The 24,233-nt window shown below is 40.8% G+C and overlaps 1 protein-coding gene across 1 annotated transcript in view; it reads right to left on the bottom strand.

Annotated features, from left to right (window-relative positions):
* PPEF1 (protein phosphatase with EF-hand domain 1) overlaps positions 1-24,233 on the bottom strand; it is a 123,175-nt gene that overhangs the window by 53,683 nt on the left and 45,259 nt on the right. The window contains exons 6-7 of the mRNA XM_032285842.1: positions 12,930-13,057; positions 9,684-9,744 (exon numbers count right to left, since the gene is read on the bottom strand). Of these exons, the coding sequence (XP_032141733.1) occupies positions 9,684-9,744; positions 12,930-13,057 (189 nt within the window). The remainder of the gene's footprint in view (positions 1-9,683; positions 9,745-12,929; positions 13,058-24,233) is intronic.

The raw sequence follows: 24,233 nt of genomic DNA, 5'->3' as shown, positions 1-24,233 counted from the left end.
ATGCTTCCATGCTCTCTTTAGGAACGATGCCACTACCACAAAGCCTAAACTAGGCTTCAGAAATATCCAAGACCACGTGGAGCTGGGCTGAGTCATCCTAGCCAAGGTTGTCCTAGATCAGCCCCTAGCCAGCAGCTACCAGTGTTCACTCCGGATACATGAGTGAACTCCAGCCAAGACCCGAAATACTGCCAAATCAAGTCTGCCAAGATCAGCAGGAGTGTTCAGTTAATCTGTAGACTTGTTAGCAAAAAGAAATGCTTATTACATGCCACTGAGGTATGGTGGTTGTTTAATACACAATATTCTTGCAGATAATGACCCAGAGGATGATGACATACTCTTCAACTCATTAACACTGAATTGTTACAAAGGCCATTCTTCAGAAGTTCTCTGCAGTTTCTAGCTTTTTAAATATTGGAGTGGTCAAGTTTAGAAGGTATAATGTTAGCAGATATAGAAAGAATACATTTTTTTCATGACCCAGTTATGCTGAGAGATTACAGTTAAGAACTAAATGTGAAAAATTTGGCAAATTTAAAAAATATTTTCAAAATTATTGTGTACCACAGTATTTTCTGGTGGTGGTTGATGATGTTTTATAAGAAGTTGAATTTAGGAGTTATAATGTCTGTCTTTAATATGTTCCAGAAGTGTTTGTTTTTCTCATTTGGGTTTGGTTTGAGATTTAAGAATAACTTAATTATTTTGATTTATATTTAGAGACTAGAAAGGCAGCATCTTGATAACTTTATCTCAGATCCATTATGTAGGCAGTAAAGCCGAAATACTTCACTGTCTTTAATGCTCAGGATACCCTTTTCAATTTGGTAGTCATTCTTGGATATATACCTTGCTCCAAATGAAAACGTTTCTTTTCCTGACTATACAAACTGAAATACCAAGCAACTTTTAGAAAAAACAAATAACAGCAACACACACACACACACACACACACACACACACACACACACAAACACACACACACACACACACACACACACAAACCCACAGTCATTTCACTACATCATCTAACAGAATTATAAAGGTTATTTTTTGTTATAGACTCTAAAAAATAAAGTGAATATGGAACACATGGTCAAAACTAGGGAATTTTGTTTTTTAGATGGGGGAGGAATTTATGATATGATTGCAGTGTTCAAGAGAATGGCATTAAATCAGCCTGGGTAACACGGTGAAACCCCATCTCTACAAAAAATACAAAAAACTAGGTGGGTATAGTGGTGTGCACCTATAATCCCAGCCACCCAGGAGGCTGAGGCAGGAGGATGAGCCCAGGAGGTCAAGGCTGCAGTGAGGCGTGATTGTGCCACTGCACTCCAGCCTGGGCAACACAGCAAGACCCTGCCTCAAAAAGAAAGAAAGGTAGCATAGCTTGAAGCACACCTGATTTAAAAGGTCAGATGCTGGAGGGAAAGAAGAAATTAAGTTAAGGATGCAGCTGTGGATGCAGATGGGCATAGAAGATCACCCACGGAGCTCTTCCCCGCCCCCTTTCTCCCTTCCAAATCCTGAGAGGCCTGGCAACTTCAGCAGTCACCCCCTCACTTGCCTGTATCTCCAGCATGATCCTCTCTTCAGAGGAGGATCTGTAACACAATTAAACATAGTCGGAGACTCCTCCGATCTAAGCTGTCACTCCTGGACCTCGCATCTGCCCCACACTGGGGATACTTTCCTCTCCCACCCCAGCACTCCGTCTTCATTGTTCCCACCCTTCACTCTCTCTGGACTACCCTTACTTTCTCTTCTTTGGACAATTTCTCCTCATTCTTCAAAACCCAGCAACTCCTGCCCAGGTTGAACCCCAGGCCAAACCTTTTCCAAGGCATCATGCTGATAATGACAAGGATGGGAGCTCCCAGTTACTGATGTGCCAGGCACTGTTCTAAGCACCTTACACACATGTATTCATGTAATGACCGAAACTACCCTATGAGATAAATATTGTTGGTATCCCCATTTTATATATGAGGAAAATGGGGTGCAGCATGTAAGTAGGAGAGACGGAACTTGATCCCAGAGAAGCTGGCTTCAAGCTCAAACTCTTAACCATTATGCTTTCACTACATATTAAAATGTAACTATGCTACATGATACCTATAGTATTATTTATATACTTATAACCAGTTTATTTAGTAATCCCAACTCTGTGAGCAATAAACCAAAAATCATTGTATTTTCCCAACCATTGCCTCCACCCGTGCTCTGTCATCTCTCCCTTTCCCATTGGCTAACTGACACCGCAAATCAATTTCATTCCTTCCACCTATGAAGACTTAGTCTGGTGACTTAAGAACAAAATTGAAATATTGTTTTCATTTTTTTAAAAAAAGATAAGGTTGGTCTACCCTCCCTTCCATAGATCTGATGACCCTCATTGACTAAAAGTTCAGTGACAAATATATGAAAAACACCAGTTCCCTAAACTGATTCTTAGTTAAAACTACTCAATATGAAGTATTAGTCAATATCAAATCATAATTATTCTGCTGGATTTTAGCAACATAAAAAAGAGTAACATAAGTTCTCTTCCAGTAGCTAACGTGTCATGTATGAAAACAATCAAAGGCTTTAACATTTCTAATGCATATACTGTTCTTGTGGGCTATAACTATCATAATAACAATAATATAATGAATACCAACAATACATAAAGATTTGTGCAACATGTAATTAGAATTAATCCTTACCTATTTGATTTACAATTTTGTCAACATGAATCTAAACTAAGTATAATAAAATCTGGAATTATAACCAAATGATACCTTTACAAGTTGTTCTAAAGAAAATACCTCAAAAATACTCCCTACATACAATCTTTTCTTTTACCCAGTACAGACTCAAAATCTGGACAGGGAAAAATTTAAAGCCATAAATTTTTATAAAAAAATTTTTGCCTCTACCACCCACATGTCACTTTGAAAACAAGCTCCAGATATTGCTGGAAAAAGAAAAGCACCAATTGAACTACATTTATAGTTACTTTCCTTTCTCAATTATGAATCTGGATCAGAACCATTGGTGTCCATATAATAAATTTAATAGCTGCCAAAATGACATTTCATAAAATTCAACATCTGTTCCTGATTTTTTAAAAACTCAGAAACTAGGAATGGATGGATACTTCCTTAACAACGCTTTATAAATTTAAATCAACAATAACAGTTTTCCATTAAGTCGTTAACAAAACAAGGATGTCCACTTTCATTGTTTCATTCATTAATGCTGTTCCACTATCTTCGGCCAATGCAATAAGACATGAAGCTGAAATAAGAGCAGTAATTATTGTATAGAAAGATATAAAAATAAAGTTACTTGTGGCCAATGTGATTAAATACCTACACCCAAGAAAGTCAATTGAAAAACTCCAAGAAGCGATAGGAGAATTAAATATAATACAGAGACTGGGCATTCACATGTGTAATCCCAGCACTTTGGGAGGCCAAGGCAGGAGAATTTCTTGAGTCCAGAGATTTTGGCAAAACCCTGTCTCTACAAAAAATGCAAAAAAATTAGCTGGGAGTGGTGGTGTGTGCCTCTAGTCCCAGTTACTCTGGAGGCTGAGGTGGGAGGATCATCTGAGCCCAGGAGATCGAGGTTGCAGTGAGCCATGATCACAATACTGTACTCTGTCTCAAAAAAAATAAAAAATAAAAAAATATATAAAATATATATTATATAATATATATAAATTCCATAATAAATATATATATAATACTGATGTTAATCACACTGGTTTAAATTACAGCTTCTCCACCAATAAGATTAATAACCTTGGGAGATTACCTTCTAAGCCTCAGATTCCGTATCTACAGAAAGGGGATGATAATACTACTAAACTCACCGGTTTGTCATGAAGACTAAATGAAATGATCTATTTAAAGCACTTAAATACATTGCACATGGTAAACATGTAACAAATGTCAGCAATAAAAATAATATTATTACTTAATAGTAGCATAATATAAAAGATAAATTGACATAATTCAAAAGCTTTACTAAACACTACCAATAACCAATGGTGGATACAATGGGGAAAATGTTCTATTCACCACAGCAACAAAAAATATAAAATACCTGGTCTGATAGGACATTTTGGCTGATCTGAGAAGCAGAAAGCAAAGTAAAAACAACACTTCCACACACTCCATCCCACTCCCCACTTCCGCCAGTGTCTGTTTAAACCTATGGCTATGTATGGCAGCTTCGGCTTTCTGCCTGTGGGAGGAGGCTGACGTGTGAAAGTGAACTGGGAATGATTCTGTGGAGTCTCTACTCCCCATGGAATCCTATGCACTGGTTTTGAGTACTTAAAGTAGTAGCACAGGGAGATCAACTATTATAATTGACTGTCATGAGGTGGTAGGATTACAAAGACAAATACGATGGCTTCAAGGTCACCTCTTACCTTCAGAACACCCAACGTGTCTCGAGATCCTCTGCACCTCAGAGTTAAAACCGTTAATATGGTGGCCCCAATATCTGGAAATGTTAAATAACCTTCTGGTTCCCAAAATGCCCTATTTAGGGATCACAGCACTTCAGTTAAACAGGAGGAGGTGGAGGTTGTCTGGAATCCTCCCACCAAAGGGGACCTTCAGAAATCAACGTACAACAATGATCTGTAAATCTTTTTCTGCTGTGCTACAATAATTAAACTGGTGTGATTCTAGAACTCTATAATAGAGAGATGTATACAAGAATAGACCAAAAAAAAAGAGAATAGACAGCTCAAGAATATGCCTGATGATGCATTTGTAAATAAGTGTGTTATGAGGGAGGCATTACAGATCACTGCTGAAAAGATCTATTATCAAATAAACATTGGGGAGAATAATTGGTTAACTTACTATGAAATTTTCTTTGTAGTTGTTTTTTAATTATTCTTAACTACTGGGCATTAAAATTTTCCTGTTTCATTTAATATAAATAATCCAAACTTTATGGTTTAAAGTCAAACCAGAAAAATATCTAAAAATACAGATATAGCGATACACATTTTAAAAATTTCAGGGCCTTTTAAGTTTAAAAGCAGAAGGACATGCCAAAGAAAGATATTTAGACTTATTAAAAAAAGATATTTTAGATAATTAATGGATGAAAATTTCCTGAGCATGATAAAAAGCATGAACTTAGATATCACAGAAGCTCTGCAAACCCCAAGCAGGATAAGTAAAAATGAAATCTCATCAAGACATATTAACGCGAAAGTGCTATTTTCCAATGTTTTAAATTACTATGTTTCTTCCCAACCTCTTTCAGGTGATTATGTTATTCATTTGCAACAAAATTATCATTTGGCGGGTGGAATGTGAAACATTACCATGGTTCTAAGAGTCAGAATTACAAAAAGGTATACTCAGAAAAGTGTCCTTCTCCCTCATCTCTTCTACCAATCCCATTTCCTATTCTTTCTGCCCTGTTCCCACCCATTCTCTACAGGTAAACAATGTCATTAGTTTCTGGTTTACTCTATAGGTTTATTCTGTATTTTTGCACAAATGAATATGTGTATGTGTGTATATATTAAATATATGTATATGTTTATATATATAACATATGTATATACTTTTATAGATACATATATAATCTCATATCAGGGAAGGATTTCTTAAACAGAATACAGAAAGCATTAACCATAAAGGAAAACAAATGAACTGCATGAAAAGAAAGAATGTCTCTTCATCAAGACAGCATTTAATGATTGGAGGACAAAGCCAAAGACTGGGAGAAGATATTGTAGTTCATTTATTTAAAAAAGACTCGCATTTAGAACAGTTAGGGCTGGGTGCAGTGGCTCATGCCTGTAATCCCAGCACCTTGGGAGGCCAAGGCAGGTGGATCACTTGAGGCCAGGAGTTCAAGAGAAGCCTGGCCAACCTGGTGAAACCCCATCTCTGTTGAAAATATAAAAATTAGCTGGGCATGATGGCAGTTGCCTGTAAATCCAGCTACTCGAGAGGCTGAGGCATGAGAATCACTTGAACCTGGGCAGTGGGGAGGTTGCAGTGAGCCAAGGTCATGCCACTGCACTCCAGCCCGGGCAACAGAGCAAGAGTCTGTCTCAAAAAAATAAAATAAGAATAGTTAGAAAACTCTTCCAAATTTATAAGAAAAAGACAGATAACCCAATAGAAAAATGGACAAAAAACAGGAACAGGCACTTCACTACATGACATCTCCACGTGACCAACAAACATACAAAAAGGTGAGCAACTTGGCTGGGAGCAGTGGCTCCTACCTGTCATCCCAGCACTTTGGGAGGCTGAGGCAGGCAGAACACCTGAGGTCAGGAGTTTGAGACCAGCCTGGCTGATGTTGGTGAAATCCCATCTCTACTAAAAATGCAAAAATGGGTGTGGCGGCACATGCCTGTAGTCCCAGCTACTCAGGAGGCTGAGGCAGGAGAGTCACTTGAACCTGGGAGAGAGAGTCTGTAGTGAGCTGAGATTGCACCACTGCACTCCAGCCTGGGGGACAGAGTGAGACTCTGTCTCAAAAAATAAAAGAAAAAAGAAGGTGAACAACTTACTGCTCACAGGGAAATGAAAACTAAAGCTGAAATACCACTACATACTCACCAGAATGACTAAAATGAAAATAATCTACTATTGCAAGTGTTGGTGATGATATGGAAGAACTGAACTGGTGAGAGTATAGCTTGTTAACAACCATCCTGTAAAAATGTCTGCCAGTATGTAATAAAACTGAACAGGTATAAACCCTATAACCCAAAACTTCTATCCCTGGATTGTGGTACATTTTTATGGTAATGGCTCCCCAAGGATTCATGCCTCCCTGTGTCCACATCCCTTTCTACTGTAATACTGCCACTCCTCCCAGCAAGAGATGGATATTTCTTTAACCCCTCTGAATTCACGGTTGGCCTTGGGACTTGTTTTAACCAATAGAGTATGGCAGACTGATTTCCCAGAGTTCTAGCACATAGGCCTTAAGAGACCCTGCAGCTTTTTGCCCTCTTGGACCCAGCCATCAATAAAGAAGCCCAGAAGAGCCTACTGGACAGACAGGCGGCATGAGAAGAAGAGAGGTAACCAAGTTTTTTTGTTTGTTTGTTTTTGAGATGGAGTCTTACTCTGTCACCCAGGCTGGAGTAAAGTAGCACGATCTCAGTTCACTGCAACCTCTGCCTCTCAGGTTCAAGCGATTCTTGTGCCCCAGTCTCCTGAATAGCTTGGATTACAAGTGCATACCAACACATTCAGCTAATTTTTGTATTTTTACTACAGATGGGGTTTTGCCATGTTGGCCAGGCTGGTCTTGAACTCCTGACCTCAGGTGATCTACCTGCCTTGGCCTCCCAAAGTGCTGGGAGTACAGGCATGAGTTACTGCACCTGGCTGAGAGGTAACCAAGTTAATAGCTAATACCAAAGTCCTAGACATGTGATTAAAACCATGTGATGTTTCCTGCACAGTCCAGCTAGATGAGTGAGCTTGACTGATAACACACGGAACAGAGGAAAGTTGTTCCCAGCAAGCCCTGTTCAAATGCCTGACCCACAGAATCACAGGCAATAAAATGGCTGTTGTTTTTAAGCCATTAAATGTGGGGGTGGTTTGTTAGGTAGCAACAGATAACGAAAAATGAGTATACAGCAAAAGAAATGCATACATATTTTACCAAAAGGGACATGTACAAGAATGTACATGGCACCACCATTTAAATCACCAATCTGAACACAACCTGAATGCCCATACACAATCGAATGGATCAGTTATGGTATATCAGTAAAATGGAATATTATTCAGCAATAAAAATGCCAAATTACAAGGATGATTCTCACAAATGTAATGATGAGCAAAAGAAGCCAGACTCAGGGCCAGGCACAGTGACTCATGCCTGTAATCCCAGCACTTTGGGAGGCTGAGGCCGGGAAATCACTTGAGGTAAGGAGTTTGGGACCAGCCTGGCCATCGTGGTGAAACCCTGCCTCTACTAAGGATACAAAAATTAGACAGGTGTGGTGGCAAATGCCTGTAATCCCAGCTACTTGGGAAGCTGAGGCAGGAGAATCACTAGAACCTGGGAGGTGGAGGTTGTAGCCAGCTGAGATTGTGCCACTGCACTCCAGCCTGGGCAACAGAGCGAGACTCCATCTCTACAACAACAACAACAACAACAACAACAAAACATTAAAAAAAAAAAAAAAGCCAGACTCAATTGAGCATATACCATATGCTTCCATTTATATAAAGAAGTTCAAAGACTAATCTAGGGTGTAGAAGTCAAGAAAGTAGTTATGCGATGAAGTGGGGGTTGGGGAGTGCTACAAGAAGGCAGGATGGGAAGCTTCTGTGGCTCTGATCATGTATTATTTCTTGTTCCAGGTGCCGGTTACACGGATGTGTTTACTTTGAGAAAATGTACTGAGTCATATAATTTGTATACTTTCCTGTAATGTATGTTATACTTCCAATAAAAGTTTGTATAAGAAGATTAAACCACTGTCCCCTTCTTTAATAAAAGTATTTTCTTGTATTTTAAAATCACCTACGAATTTTTTAAAAATGCAGATTAAAAAAACACAGTCTGAGTAAACATCTCTGGGCTGGAACCCAGCCATCTGTGGCTCTGAAACTCCGTATGTGATTCTGATGAAGTAAACCTGGGTTGAAGTATTAGGTCATTAGCAGAAAGTGCTGTTTTATTTCATCACTTTCATATTTCCTCTCAAAAACATCTTTGCCAAAGAATATGAAGCATAAACAACTGTCTTCGAATTGCAGCTATCTAAAAGAATAAATGGCAAAGTACCCACTTCCACCCACTCCCCACTCCTTAGGTTTGGCTATTTCACCATTCAGAAAGCTTCTACAGATCATTAAATGCTTTAATTAGTTTCATACATATGCACTTAGCTCAAATCATGCCCATTAAAACACCATTCTTTTACCACTTCACTTTGAAGAGTACTTACCAGATTATTTAAAAGATGCTCCTAGATGCCATACACATTTTAATGACAGCAAAAAAAAAAAAAAAGTGATTGGCCCAAATTAAAGCAAAATGAGCCTTTAAGTCTGGGATCTGCCTTGAGATAATAACAGGCAGATCTTAATTTGCAGGAGAAATACATAGTTGTAAAAAATTATAATTTTGAAGTCATTTTTGAACTACAACTCCATTGCCTGTCTCTGCTTCAGAATGACTAGATTATGGATAGACAGACAGAGAGAGAGATAAAAGAGAGGAGAGAGAGGACAGAAAACAGACACGATGGCTCCAACTGTTTAATCTGCCATTTTCCCCAGATCTGCTGCATGAAATACTCAAAATATTTTAATCTCTCAGCACAAAAGTTTTGTGGATGAAAAATAAGGCTCCCTCTGCTAAGCTCCTGTTGTGCACTGGTAGACTGTAGTTCAGAGAAGGCATTCAGCAAGTGGAATATTGAATGAATTCGAATTCAGTTTTTGGAAAAGTGAAAAAATTAAATGGCCAATTTAGTTGACACCATCCAGAGAAGGAAAAAGGCCACTTGAACCAATGTGCCAGTTCTTGAGTGTCACATAAACAAAAGAGGAAGGCATCTTTTAAATTTCTTAGTGTTCTCCCATCTTCAGAATTTACAGCTCTTGATGAGGACAGTTCAATATTTAATGACTACTTTTGAAAAGACTAGACTTTTTACTTACCTATCTCTTCCTTACGTATATGTTTGTAGTTTTCCAACATGAAGGTAAAGAAGTTGCATAACTGGACAAAATAAAAATACATTAATCAATGAATGAACGCCAAACAGCCACTGTGGCAAATGCTGTTGGTGTTCCACCTGAGTGCCCTTACTCTTCTGGAGCATTCCTATCCCAGCTGTTGCAGGTGCTAAGGGTCACATCTATGACTGCCTCCAGAGGACTGCCTGCATCCCAAGCAACACAGGAAAACACATGAACACCCCTCCTGTGGGGCTGCCCATAGACCACCACTGGCTGAAGTAAGGGTGTAACGGCCCATTCCCCACCTCCCTTGCCTCTGCCAGGGACAAACTGTAGTGCATCGTACACTTGACAGCTCCAGATGGGATCAGGCTGAGGTCAGACTTCAAAAAGTGTATCTTGGCCTAGCTTCTTCCCTGTCCTGTCTTGCATTCCTCACTCCCTTACAAGCTTTCCCTGAAAACACACCCTCAGTAAGTCACTTGTACCAGAATCTCTGTCTCAGCCTCTGCTTCTAGGAAACCCAACCTAAGACAGCTACTAAATTTTGTTCATTATAATCTCTTCTTTCATTTTTGGTGGTGAGATTAAGAGTTAAGGAATATTTTTAAATATCAAATATGTTTTGGAGATAAAGGAAGGGAAAGGTGGAAATCCACCAGCATTCTAGCCATGATCTGGGTACTGGCTCTATGACCACCAGAGAGCTGCGTTTGTACAACACAAATAACTTCTTTTTCAAGGCTGGCCTCTCATGAAAAGTAAACACTTTATCAATCTGGGGTAGATCTGGCAGTTGGGAACCAAGAGAAGAAAGACTTTCCATACAATTATCAAAATGTACGATTTTAATGCTGTTGATGATGAGTTTGTCAATTAACAGTCAATAGAAATGAAAATGAGATATCAGTTCACACCCACTATGAGAGCTATAATCAAAAAGAGACAATAACAAGGGTTGCCAAAGATGTGAAGAAACTGGAGCCCTCATCCACTGCTGGTGGGAAGGCAAAATGATGGAGCTGCTTTAGAACACAGTTTGGCAGCTCCTCAAAAAGTTAAGCACAAAGTTATTATATTACACAGCAATTTCATTCATAGGTCTATAACCAAGAGAACTGTAAACATCTTCACACTAAAACTTGCATACAAATGTTCACAGCAGCGCTATTCATAATAGCCAAAAGGTGGAAACAACCCAAATGATCCATCACCTGAGGAAAAGATTAACAAAATGTGGTCCATCTATACAATGGAATATTATTCAGCCATAAAAAGGAATGAAGTCTTGATACATGCTACAACACAGGTGAATTTTGAAAGCACTATGCTAAGTAAAAGAAGCCAGGCCGGGTGCAGTGGCTCACATCTGTAATCCCAGCACTTTGGGAGGCCAAGACGGGTAAATCACAAGGTCAAGAGATTGAGACCGTCCTGGCCAACATGGTAAAACCCCGTCTCTACTAAATATACAAAAATTAGCTGGGTGTGGTAGCATGCACCTGTAGTCCCAGCTACTTGGGAGGCTGAGGCAGGAGAATTGCTTGAACCCAGGAGGCAAAGGTTGCAGTGAGCTGAGATCACACCACTGCACTCCAGCCCAGGCAACAAGAGCAAGACTCTGTCTCAAAAAAAAGAAAGAAACCAGACACAAAAGACCACATACTATATGATTCCATTTATATGAAATGGCCTGAATAGGCAAATCCATAGAGATAGAAAATAGATTAGTGGTTGCCAGGGACTGGGGGAAGGAAATGGGGGAGTGACTGCTAATGGGTATAGAGTTTGGGACGGGGAAAATGAAAACGTCCTAAAATTGATTGTGGGGATGTTTGTACAACCCTGTACATATACTAAAAACCATTGAATTATACACTTTAAATGGTTTAATTGTTTGGTATGTGAATTACATCTCAATAAAAAGTCAATAGAAAACGACGTACTGGTGCTGGAACGTTTGTGTCTAAAGCACACCAATTTGGGGTTCACTCTACTTTTATATTTATCACTGTATTCTACAGTGCTTAAAAAGATCGCCTATGCTGAGCTTCCTAATCTAGACAAAGGGAGTGTCTGATTGAATCACAGTATATCATTTTTCTAGCTGCCAAAAATAAATCCAAGAATTTAATTCTTTTTGGAATGTTCTTAATTATTTTTAAAGATTATAATGTGATACATAGATGTATGATTGCTAAAAACTACAAACAATATCAAATAAAAACGAGAAGTCCCTCTTAACATCTGAACCCACCCCCATCAATACCACTCTTGTTCTCAGAACTACTGTAAACAATTTGTTGTGTATCTTTTTCCAGACTTTTCCTGTATGTTTCATGTTCCTTCACATAAATGGGATAAACTCTACATATTGTTTTACAAGTTGATTTTTTCATTAGCAGCTATATTGTAGATCTTTCTAAGATCTAAGATCTTTTTATTGTTAAAAGTACTTTTTTAAAATTAATGAGCATTAAAACTAGATTTATGTATTATTTAAAAAGGCATTCCTCGGCCAGGTGTGGTGGTGGCTCATGCCTGTAATCCCAGCACTTTGGGAGGCCGAGGCGGGTGGATCACCTGAGGTCAGGGGTTCGAGACCATTCTGGTCAACACGGTGAAACCCCGTCTCTACTAAAAATACAAAAATTAGCTGGGCGTGGTGACAGGCACCTGTAACCCCAGCTACTCAGGAGGCTGAGGCAGGATAATCACTTGAACCTGGGAGGCGGAGGTTGCAGTGAGCCAAGATCATGCCATTGCACTTCAGCCTGGGCTACAAGAGCAAAACTCCATCTCAAAATAAAAAAAATAAAAATAAAGGGCCTTCCTCACCCATGTATATTTTCTTCTAGAGCTTCCAGAGATTTGTTCCTAGGAAATTCTGCCATTTTTTAACTCCTTGAAGTATTTTTTCTTTCATAAAATGACAACTTCATTTCCTATTAGGGCATGTGCCCCAAAATAGAATAAGGCTATTTTTATTAGTTAACTAGACATTGGGCAACCCTCTCAAAAATGTTAATTTCAAAACTGAAAAACACTTTTCCCAAAGCATACTCTCTCTTAATAACTAGTTCCAAGACAATGTCATGATATATTCCGTTAAAGCCTTTCACCAAGGTTCCTCAGCTTAAAATGGACCCAAACTTTCATTCTTTCAATAACAAGGGGTAAAGAGAATCATTTTACCAACAGAAGAGACAAGTTTGCAAAACAGACCTGTATTTGGTCTTGTTCATCAGCATATTCGATGGACTGGAAGATGGTGAGGGCATACTGTTGCCTGGCCTTCAGTCGAGCTCTGTAACCTCGGAACCAGTTCTGGATGATCAACACAGCTCTTAGTGCTGCAGACCCACAGAATACAAAAGTCAGAGAAAAAAGTTACTATGCAACTATTGGGAGAAGTAGGTGCTTCAGTGAAAAAAAAAAAAAAGTCCACCTGGATTCCTAGTTTCTAAGAATATTGAACACCAAACAATGAGATTGACTTTTATGTTTTTTTACAAAATGTCCTCACATCTCAAACAGTCAGAGAATAATGATGGCACAGCCATGAGGAACAGAAGTTTTGGAGTAAGACTGCCTGAACTTGAATCCTAGTTCTGCTAATTACCGTCTATGTAACTTTGGGTAAGTTACTAAAACTCTCAAAGCCTCAGTTTCCTCATCTGTAAAGTGGAAATAATAACAGCACCTACCTTTGGCATGACTTAGGCATAGTAAATCTATGAATCTATATATACCCTATGAAGTAGTAATTTCACTCTTCACTACATACCCCAAAGCAATTCACACAGTCCATCAAGGAGACATATGGGGATGCAATTGCTTCTTTGTGGCCGTAGGAAGTTTGATACCAATGAGTCTGGCTGCCCATCATGAGGAAAGAGAATCTGTACCTGTGGTGGGCACACGCCACGGAGTGGCACAACACAACTGGAAGGAATAGATGAAATAAACCCATAGCAACCTATCCAGCAGGTCTTAAAAACATAGTACTTCCATTGGAACAGTTACTAAAAAGTCAGAAGCATAATGAAATACTACCTTAATCAATCAAACTATATTGATACACACAAAACCACAACATATATTTCATAAGAACATATACAGAGGGAAAGATGCACACTACACATAATGGACCAGTTATTTTATTTATAGGGAGGTGAATGAGCATGGGGTACATGAATAAAAGGGAATAAACTAATTAACGTAAGAATGGGTCTTGCACAGACCGATGATGATAAAGTACAATGAGCTGTCGGAGAAGTATGATTCACACCACCTTCTGCACCTGAGATTCGACTGATAAAATGCAGGTGGATAAAAAAACACCCCCCCCATAGAGTTTCTATGAGGATGAAATGAGAGGTTACAAGGGAATAGTTTAGCCCAATGCCTGGTAAAAAGCACATGCTCAGTAAATAGTAACTGGAAGTACTGTCTTGTTTGTGGAGTATCCAGGCAGACTGTCTCTCTCCTGAGGCAGGTAGCCTTTGAACCATCCTGTAATTTCATCATATTGAAGAAAGAAATCAGGTGAGAGATAATGAGATTTAAAATACAGTCTCTTACGCCTCCTTGAGTTTTAGAGTGAAGAGCAATCAACACCAGCTGGCTCCTTTTATTCATGTTATCATTTCTCCCAGTTGGTGCATAAAAATTAGGAGTTGACTAAAACAGGAACAATTTGAGTTCTGAAAGCACGGATCCAGCCTCCAGTCCCAGCATCCCCTGGTTTAGTATTGCTGCAGTACACAGAATATGCCAGGATCTGGTATCTGACAAGGCTGATTTATTAGCTTCCCCAAGGCTCCTGGGTTCCAGGGACTCTTTCCATTATTCAGCTTCCAGAAAACCCCAGGAAACAGACCCAAGGTCACACATCATGAGCCTTACAGGGAAAACCACAGGAAAAAGAAATAGAGTGATGTGTTGTGGTGTTATGATATACATATGATATGATTTGGCTGTATCTCCACCCAAATCTCATCTTGAATTGTAGCCCCCATAATTCCCACGTGTTGTGGGAGGGACCCAGTGGGAGATAACTGATTTTGGGGGCGGTTTCTCCCATACTGTTCTTGTGGAAGTAAGTCTCATGAGATCTGATGGTTTTATAAGGGATTTCCCCTTTCACTTGGCTCTCATACTTTCTTGTCTGCCACCATGTAAGACATGCCTTTTGCCTTCCACCATGACTGTGAGGCCTCCCCAGCCACGTGGAACCATGAGTCCATTAAACCTCTTTTTCTTTATAAATTATCCAGTCTCAGATATGTCTTTATCAGCAGCATGAAAACAAACTAATACAAGATATATAGACTAATACATATGTGTGTGTGGTTTTCATCCATAGCCCTGATACAGTCTTTTATTATGATGTCCAGTATGTTAGGCCTCAGGGGTAGCCTCTGACCTTCTCCTGTTCCCTTTTCACCTGCCCCAAGGCTCTAATCTTCCCCTGACTTTCTGATTGTGGGCTTAAGGCTCTATGCCCTAGGAGAAGAAATACGGTTGTCTTGAAGCCTTCATAAACACCCAAGAGAACTTGGTTCAGTGAGCTTCCAGATAGCTGAACATTTGAGGTTCCGGAAAAGTGGTGTGCCCCTTCCCCCATGCCTCACCCTATACATCTCTTTATCTGTTTCCTTTACAATATCCTCTATAATAAACCAGTACAGGTAAGGAAGTGGTTCTTTGAGTTTTGTGAGCTGCTCTAGCAAAATAATGGAACCTAAAGGGGGGTCATGGGAACCCCCAACTTGAAGCTGGTCGGTCAGAAGTTCTGGAGGTCTGGGCTTGCAACTGATGTTGGGATGGGGTGGGTAGGCAGTCTTGGGGACTGAGCTCTCAACCTGTGGGATATGACACTATCTCTGGGTAGACAGTGTCAGAAACTGAACTAGAGGACACCCAGCTGGTGTCTGCTGCTTGGTGTGTGGGGAAAAGTCCCCACATATTTGGTCACAGAAGTCTTCTTTGTTGACGATCATTGTGGTGTGAGAGTGGAGGAAAATTATGGTTAGAGGAGAGAGTTTTTTCCCTACACACATGTTCAACCTTGCAAAGCAAATAACCGGCAGTGGCATGGCTGAAATCTCAAGTGTTCTCACAATATCCTTATGGAGGGTCTAGGGTCACCTGAAAGGCCTGTTCTGTGGGACAGTCGCTATCAGGATGAATCACCCTCTGGCCTCAGGGGTTCTCATACTCACAAGCACAATGGCGCCTTTCCAGTGCCACCTCCTGAGCACTTATGAAAGGCCAGGCATTGATTAGTCCTGCAGTCCTCACAGGACTGCGAAGCTGACAGAGACTGAGGAACTCACTAAAGCTCACTTAGCTGGTAACTGGAAATGGACAGTAAGGATTCAAACCCTGGTCTGACTGACTCCATAGCCCTAACTCTTAACCTCCATAGAGCACTACTGATCTGTTTCTGTGCCTCTGCTTCTTCATCTGCACAATGATGTTGTGGAATAAATGATCACTAAAGTCTCTTCTGTTTGGTATTAGCACCTGGCCAAATAAACAAGTTTGGCCAGGTGTGGTGGCTCATGCCTGTAATCTGAACACTTTGGGAGGCTGAGGTGGGCAAATCACTTGGGTCAGGAGTCTGAGAACAGCCTGGCTAACGTGGTGAAAACCCATCTTTATTAAAAATACAAAAATTAGCCAGGTGTGGTGGTACATGCTTGTAATCCCAGCTACTTGGGAGAATGAGGTGGAAGGATCACTTGAACCTAGGAGACAGAAGTTACAGGAAGCCAAGATCATGCCACTGCACTCCAGCCTGGGAAACAGAGCAAGACTCCATCTCAAAATAAATAAATAATGGAGCATATTATTATTTCTCTAATTAATAATAGAACAAAATAACCATCATATGTTAAGGGTCTATTATAAGACATTCGGTCCTCACAAGCGCCATTATCTCCATGTTACACATAAGAAAATTCTGAGTTCAGAAAGATGAGTCTCTTGCTCCAAGTCACTTGCCTAGTATGGACTCAGGTCCCCTGGCTCTCTCCAGTCTAGTCAGTTACTTCATTCCCTAATCTATTTACACTTTCTTTCCTTTGAATAATAATGGCCACCATTTCTTTCTTTCTTTCCTTTTTTTTTGAGACAGAGCCTGGCTCTGTCACCCAGGCTGGAGTACAGTGGCGAGATCTCGGCTCACTGCAACCTCCACCTCCTGGGTTCAGGCAATTCTCTGCCTCACCCTTCCAAGCAGCTGGGACTACAGGTGACTGCCACCACGCCCAGCTAATTTTTGTATTTTTAGTAGAGATGGGGTTTCACCATCTTGGCTAGGCTGATCTTGAACTCCTGACCTTGTGATCCACCTGCCTCAGCCTCCCAAAGTGCTGGGATTACAGGAGTGAGCCACCAGCCAGCCAGCCACCATTTCTTGAATGCCTACTAAGTGGCTTGCACTAGCTGGACACCTGACATCTACTACCACTTTTCCTACTGCCTGATGTGGGGAAGGGGCAAGCTAGGCCCCCTCCCATCTCTGCCTGGCTTCCATCCCCACCCCATTCTCCAAGGGAGGAGCTGCTGTTTTGTTTGGTTAACATACAGTACGTTCATTGGGTCCCACTAGCGGGTGTGGAAGCTGTGCTGTAGGAGGTTATAAACATCCACAGTCCCCTCTGTCTTCTACTTCCTCTCCTACTCCAAAGTCAGGAAGTGGAACTGCCCCACCCCACCCCAGCGTGGGAAGCAGCCGTCTCTGTCTATGCTCATATGCCTGTACCTGAGCACACATGCCACTTATTAAGCTATCATGTCTCAACTCTAACCCCACCCTTCCCCAGTCAGCACAGTGGTGCTGAGGCTGGGACTTTGCAGACCCCATTTCAGCTTCGTCAGTTGCCCCCTGTGAGGCTCTGCCAATAGGGGTGGGAAAGGCAGACTGCAAGGCTGGAGGAGGGACAAGGGACACACTCCTTCCTGTCTGCTTCCTGTTCCTGATAGTGTAACCTAGCAACTGCTCTTCACCCAGGGAGCACTCATTGGATCCAGTTTGCAGTTCATCCAGCACTTGCAAAGCCAGTCTCATGGCAGCCCTGGAGACATCAGCACTGGCTGAGTGTACCACTTCTCAAAGGTCTGAGCTTCAGTTCTGTGGGACCCTCCTGCAAGTTTCTAAACTGGAATAATTCCACTCTATTCCCTTTGTTCTCTCAGCTCTAGGGTGGTAACTTCCCTGCAGTTGCTGTAATTCTTTACATTCAATTCTCTCTGTTCAAATCACTCTTATGGTTTCTGCCTCCTGACTAGACCCTGCCTGATGAGTTCATCTTGGAGGGGTGGGAAAAATAGGTCCTGCTAAAACCTCGAGCCTCTGACTTCCTGCAGGCTGCAACTCATGCCCTCACTAGAGCTCTATGTTGGGATTTGGGCTACTTGTGCAGCAGTTGATAATGCAGGCTTTGATCCACATCCTGCTGTTGTCCCTTGGGAATATATTTCCCACAGAAACCTCTCCAGGAGAGGGAAGGAGCCCAGCAAGGCTGTGCATACCAACATCAGACCTCCAAAACCTCACCTAATTCCTAAGGCTCCTCCACCACAGGACAGCACTAGCCAGCTGAGGACCCTCCCCTGAGAAGAAACCTCCAAAATAGCAAAGGGTAGACCCCAGGCATGACAGACACTACCTGAGGGGGGTCGCTGGCCCCTAAAACCCCCCACCCTGCCCAGATTGTTGAAGATCTGCCTCATCCAGTTATGAACTTACTGGACAGTTTAGATCTACTTCTGGTCCTACTGCTTCATTAGATAACAGGGCTTCTCTTCCCTGTTTTTTGATTCTATGCAGAATAAATAAATTGATTCCATGCAGAATAAATAAATAAATAAAAGCTAGTGAGGAGTTTGTGTACCAAGGGTCTTCTATTTTTGCTTCTAGAAGGAAGCAGGAGCATAGATTCAATAAGTTACCTGGCCAATTTTCTGTGTCCAGCAGGTGGTTTCTCTATTGCCAAGTTGGTTTTTTGTTTTGTTTTAATAGATTCTTTTCTCTGGTGGCAATCACTATCATGGTATTTTGCAAGAAATTCAATAGTCATGTAGCGGGTAAGTGGGCAAGACAGATAATGAATTCAGAGTGATTGCTTTGTGCCAGGCATTGTGCCTGGTGCTTTATGTGGATCATCTAATTCAACTTGATTTGATTTTGTCCTCCCCCAATAATCCGCTCAAGTGTCACTATCCTTAATTTTACAGATAAGGAAACTGAGGCTCAGAAACAACATGTCTGGGGTCATGTCACTTGTCAGAGGGAGAATGGAGACTCAAATCCAGATATCTGTAATTCCAGACCCTGGGCTCATCCTCGATTTGCTATACATGGCATTTGGAATCAGCCATAGAAAATGAGATGGGGCCAGGCGCAGTGGCTCACACCTTTAATCCTAGCACTTTGGTAGGCCGCGGCGGGCAGGTTGCCTAAGCTCAGGAGTTCAAGACCAGCCTGGGCAACATGGCAAAACCCTGTCTCTACTAAAAATACAAAAAACTATCCAGGCATGGTGGTGCGTGCCTCTATCCCAGCTACTTGGGAGGCTGAGGTATGAGGCATGAGAATCGCTTGAACCTGGGAGGCGGAGGGTGCAGTGAGCCAAGATTGCATGACTGCACTCCAGCCTGGTGACAGAGTGAGATTCTGTCTCAAAAAAAAAAAAAAAAAAAAGGTATATAGAATAGTATCTCCTCCCACACCTTCCCCCACCTCACATTCCCTATCCCCTTTACCTGTTCTATTATTCTCTGTAGCACTTTTGAGCATCTGACATTCTCTACAGTCACACGTGTATGGGTTTATTGTCCATCTTCCCCTATTAGCTAAGCTACATGGGAATAGGAACTTCATTTTGTTCATTGCTGCATTCCCAGCACTTGGAGCAAGGCTTAGAAATGTATTATATATTGATTGAATGAATGAATGAACACTTTCTAGGGGTGTTGTAATAATAAATAATAATGTATTAGCAATCTGTTGATATAGGTATTAGTAATATATTTGTCGATTAATATAAAATGTTTAGCACACTGCCTGTCATATATGAAGCACTCAATAAATGTGAGATTTTTTTTTTAATTCTCTCTCCAGGCTAACAAATTCTAGTGTCCCAAAGACTTCCTAATTATATAGAATATTTCATTAAAATTTCACAAATTATGGCCAGGCACAGTGGCTCACACCTGTAATCCCAACACTTTAGGAGGCCAAGGTGGGTAGATTACCTGAGATCAGGAGTTTGAGACCAGCCTGGCCAACACGGCAAAACCTCATCTCTACTAAAAATACAAAGATGAGCCAGGTGTGGTGGTGGGCACCTATAATCCCAGCTACTTGGGAGACTGAGGCAGGTGAATCGCTTGAACCTGGGAGGCAGAGGTTGCAATGAGCCAAGATCACGTCACTGCACTCCAGCCTGGGTGACAGAGTGAGACTCCATCTTAAAAAAAAAAAAAAAAAAGAAAGAAATTTTACAAATTACTGTGGACAAACAGGCTACCATCTCAGAACCCAAGAGCCTAGAGCAAGAAGACCCTGGCCAACTGGGATGCATGAGGTTAGAGCCAGCTTTTGCTCAGACATCACCTTTGCGGAAGGCCTTTCCTGACCACCTCTTCTTACATGGTCTCCCCTGTCCCCCTCGCCTACCTCTTTATTTTTTCTCCATTGCCCTTATCACCATGTGACATAGTATCTATTTACTTCTTTGTCATTGTCTGTGTCCTCCCACTAGAATGTAATCTCCATAAAAACTGGATTTTAGCTGTTGTATTTCCTGAGTCTGGAATAGTCCCTGGAACATAGCAGGTGGTTAATAAATATTTGTTGAATGAATGAAATTACTGTTTAGTTAAGACTTTGTGTTTTACATTTCTCTTTGTGCTGACTGGTAGAGTCTTTATGTTTGGTTTGGTTTTGGTTTTTAAATAGGAGTTTATTTGACAGATAGTTCTTCAAACAAGACATTTCATATTCAGAATGATAAGGTATTTAAAGACTCTGCTTTTGAAATTCTTCTGGCAGAGGCCTCCTGAGGAAGCAGCAGGATTAGCGAATATTTAATGTACCTTTAAGGGGCCTGGCATCCAGGCAAGAAGAGAGCCAGGCACAAGTGTAACACAGCTGATTAAAATGAATTCGAATGAACTGGAAAGAGAATGAATCGTCTAATGGCAAAAGGTTTTAAGCAAAGAGGAGAAGCATCTATAACCTCAGCTACTCAAAGCATGATGAGGAGAGGGCATGGCTGAACTCTGGCCTTGGACCACAGTCTTCATTATTATTTTTGTTTACAGATATTCTATATTTGCCATCTGCAGAATGTATGGCTGTCCCAGTGAGACTTCTAATTTCACTGGAAAAACAGCTCAAAGCACATGCCCAGTGAATGTGAGATGGTCACAAAGCCTGCTTCTTGGGCAGCAAGCAAGGCAAAGACCTTATAAGGCTCACTCAGCCACAAACTCTGACATCCCTGCAGAGCAAGGCCACAACACAAAGGCCTTGTCCCTGGGAGACAATTTTCTGAAACAAGCAAGTAAAGCATGAAGTCCAGTCTCCAAACAATGCCAGACATTTCAAACAAAACTATCACTTTCACTAAGTGACAAAGAGATCATAATTGTATCATTCTCAGAAACCTCTGGCCTTCTAGTGAGACAAGAGCGAGAACTCCAGGTCATGTCTACATTGTATGTATTCACTCTCCGACCCACCAACCCCATCCACATGGGTTAATAAAAATAAGTTCTGAGTTTGTCACTGGGATACTTCCATTTGGGCCCTGACTTACCCAGTTGCCAGCTACGTAACCTCAGCCAAATCACTCAACTTTTGCAGTCCCCAGTTTCTCATGCAAACAATGATTGTGTGATCTCTACGATTCTTTCCAGTTACCAAATATTCTAATTCATCCATCTATGTGTTTTTAGTGCCATAGCTGCAGCCCACCTATCACTGTACATAGAAAAGCCGAAAATAACCATCCAAGGACACAATATGATATGTAAAACTGAACACTCAAGGCAGAAACTTCTGGTCAAAGAAGACAAATACTAAAGGCTACTTGAAAATCAATCAGTCAATCAAAATCATCCCTGTAGAAAAATACAAGTTACTAATATCTTTGGCTTTCCCATCAAGGAATTATAGCTAAAGTTTGTTAGCAATTGGTTTGGGAACACTGACATTTCACATATTAATTTTTTTTAATTGCCTAAAATATGACTAAGGTATACGATCTGTTAACTGGTTCAAGTGACAGCCAACAAAAGATGGGGAAAGATGGATGGGAAGAAAGTAAAGACAAGAGAGGGCTGGCTCAGACTTCACCACTACACAGTATATCCATAGAACAAAAATGGACTTGTATGCCCAAAATCTATACAAAATTAGGGGCTGGGAGACAGAGACACATGGGAAGTATCTAAGGCTCAGAGGTTTCAAAGAAGACCAAGCAATCAGAGAACAGGATGACAATTATGAAGATTCCAGAGGCAGGGCTTTTTCAGCTGACCATAGGGGCCAGGAAATGGGAGTGAGCAGCTAAAGTTGAGGAGATGAGGGAGTTGCTGAGATCAAGGAACTCAGACACCATAGCGTTTGGGGCTTATTCAAGTGCACAGTGAAGATATCCAGTATGAGGCTGAGAGCGGGTAGAGAGTCTTCAATGAATGAAGTTGGTAGACAGCAAAAACAAGAAAGAGCTAAAAAATGGTACTACCAAAGGACATAAGCCTAGGTTGCCACCACTACAAACCTGGTAAACTTAGAATGTACAGGATTAGGATTTTTTCCTTTTATTTTGAAATATTTTTTCTTATTATTTTTTGAGATGGAGTCTCACTCTGGCACCCAGGTTGGAGTGCAGTGGCACAATCTCAGTTCACTGCAACCTCCATCTCCCTGGTTTAAGCAATTCTCCTGCCTCAGCCTCCCGAGTAGCTGGGATTACAGGCACACGCCACCATGCCCAGCTAATTTATATATTTTTAGTAGAGAAGGGGTTTCACCATGTTGTCCAGCCTGGTCTCAAACTCCTGACCTCAGGTGATCTGCCTGCCTCAGCCTCCCAAAGTGTTGGGAATACAGGCGTGAGCCACTGCGCCCGGCCATAATATTTTCAAATGTATGAAAAAGTAACGATAGTATAATTGTTAATAATTAGTCTCTCTCTCTACATATACCATACTCATTTCTTCAGTCTCCTTTATTCTAGAATAATTCCTCTGCCTTTCTCTTTAATGACACCGAAGTTTTCAAACAGTACAGGCCAGCTGATTGTAAAACATCCCTCAATCTGTCTGCCCTTTCCTTGTGATGAGATTCAGGTTGTTATTTTGGCAGGGTAAGTGGTATGTCTTTCTCAGTGCATTAGGACATCAGGAGGCACGTGGTGCTCATCTGTCTCATTATTGCTGATGGGAACTTGGATCACTTGGGTAAGATGGTGTCCATGTGAACTTCTCTACTGTAAAGTGTTTTCCTCTTTACAATTAATAAACAGTTTGCAGGAACACACTTTGAGACTGTGTATATATTCTGTTCTCCAAAATATCCATTGATGATTTTGGCTTAAATCAACTATTTCTATGGTGGCTGCAAAACAGTGATTTTTGAAGTCATTCCTTCTACATTTATTAGGATTAGGATTTTTAAATGGCCCATTTAAAGCCCTATTTTATTCAACAGGGCAATAGAACAACACAAAGATTACATAAAGTCATCTTATGAAAGGTTCCATAAGAGTTGTGATCCTTAGACTAGGTATAGTGGCTCATGTCTAAAATCCTAGCACTTTGGGAGGCCGAGGCAGGCAGATCTCTTGAGCCTAGGAGTTCAAGACCAGCCTGGGCAACATGGCGAAATCCCATCTCCACAAAAACTTTAAAAATTAACTGGGCATGGTGGCACAAGCCTGTAGTCCCAGCTACTTGGGAGGTTGAGGTGGGAGGATCACTTGAGCCCAGGAAGTTGAGGCTGCAGTGAGCCTTGATGGCATCACTGCACTCCAGCCTGGGCAACAGAGTGAGACCCTATGTCAAAAAAGTTTAAAAAAAAAAAAAAAAGAGTGGTAATCCTTGGCTATACCACTACTTCAGGAAAATGTGATACTTCATCTATACCAAATGAAAATAACAGGCTAACTCAATAACACTCAGACCAAGAGAACAATAGTTTACAAGTAACTGTTACCTCCCTACCATATTACGTTTTGCCAATTTTCCAAAAGAAGTATTATTATGAAGATATTAATTTTTAAAAACTATTGTATTCTTAAGTATGTAAAAGAATTTGCTATATAAAAGAATTCCTATCATTTTTAATTATTAAAATATTCTCTCATAGGAAATGTGTTCTATTCAATAATTAAATAATAACTTTTAATCTTCACTCAGGAAATACTATCTTCACTACAATTCTGTTTTATGTCTCCCTTGTTATTAATTACTAATCTGTGTTACATTGCCACGTTTGTTCATCCA

The sequence above is a fragment of the Sapajus apella genome, unplaced genomic scaffold, assembly GCF_009761245.1.
Source record: "Sapajus apella isolate SASKATOON/1434 unplaced genomic scaffold, GSC_monkey_1.0 scaffold17, whole genome shotgun sequence".
NCBI classification, from domain to species: domain Eukaryota; kingdom Metazoa; phylum Chordata; class Mammalia; order Primates; family Cebidae; genus Sapajus; species Sapajus apella.
The sequence above is the reverse complement of the archived record's forward strand: the minus strand, read 5'-3'. Positions and strand labels throughout refer to the sequence as shown.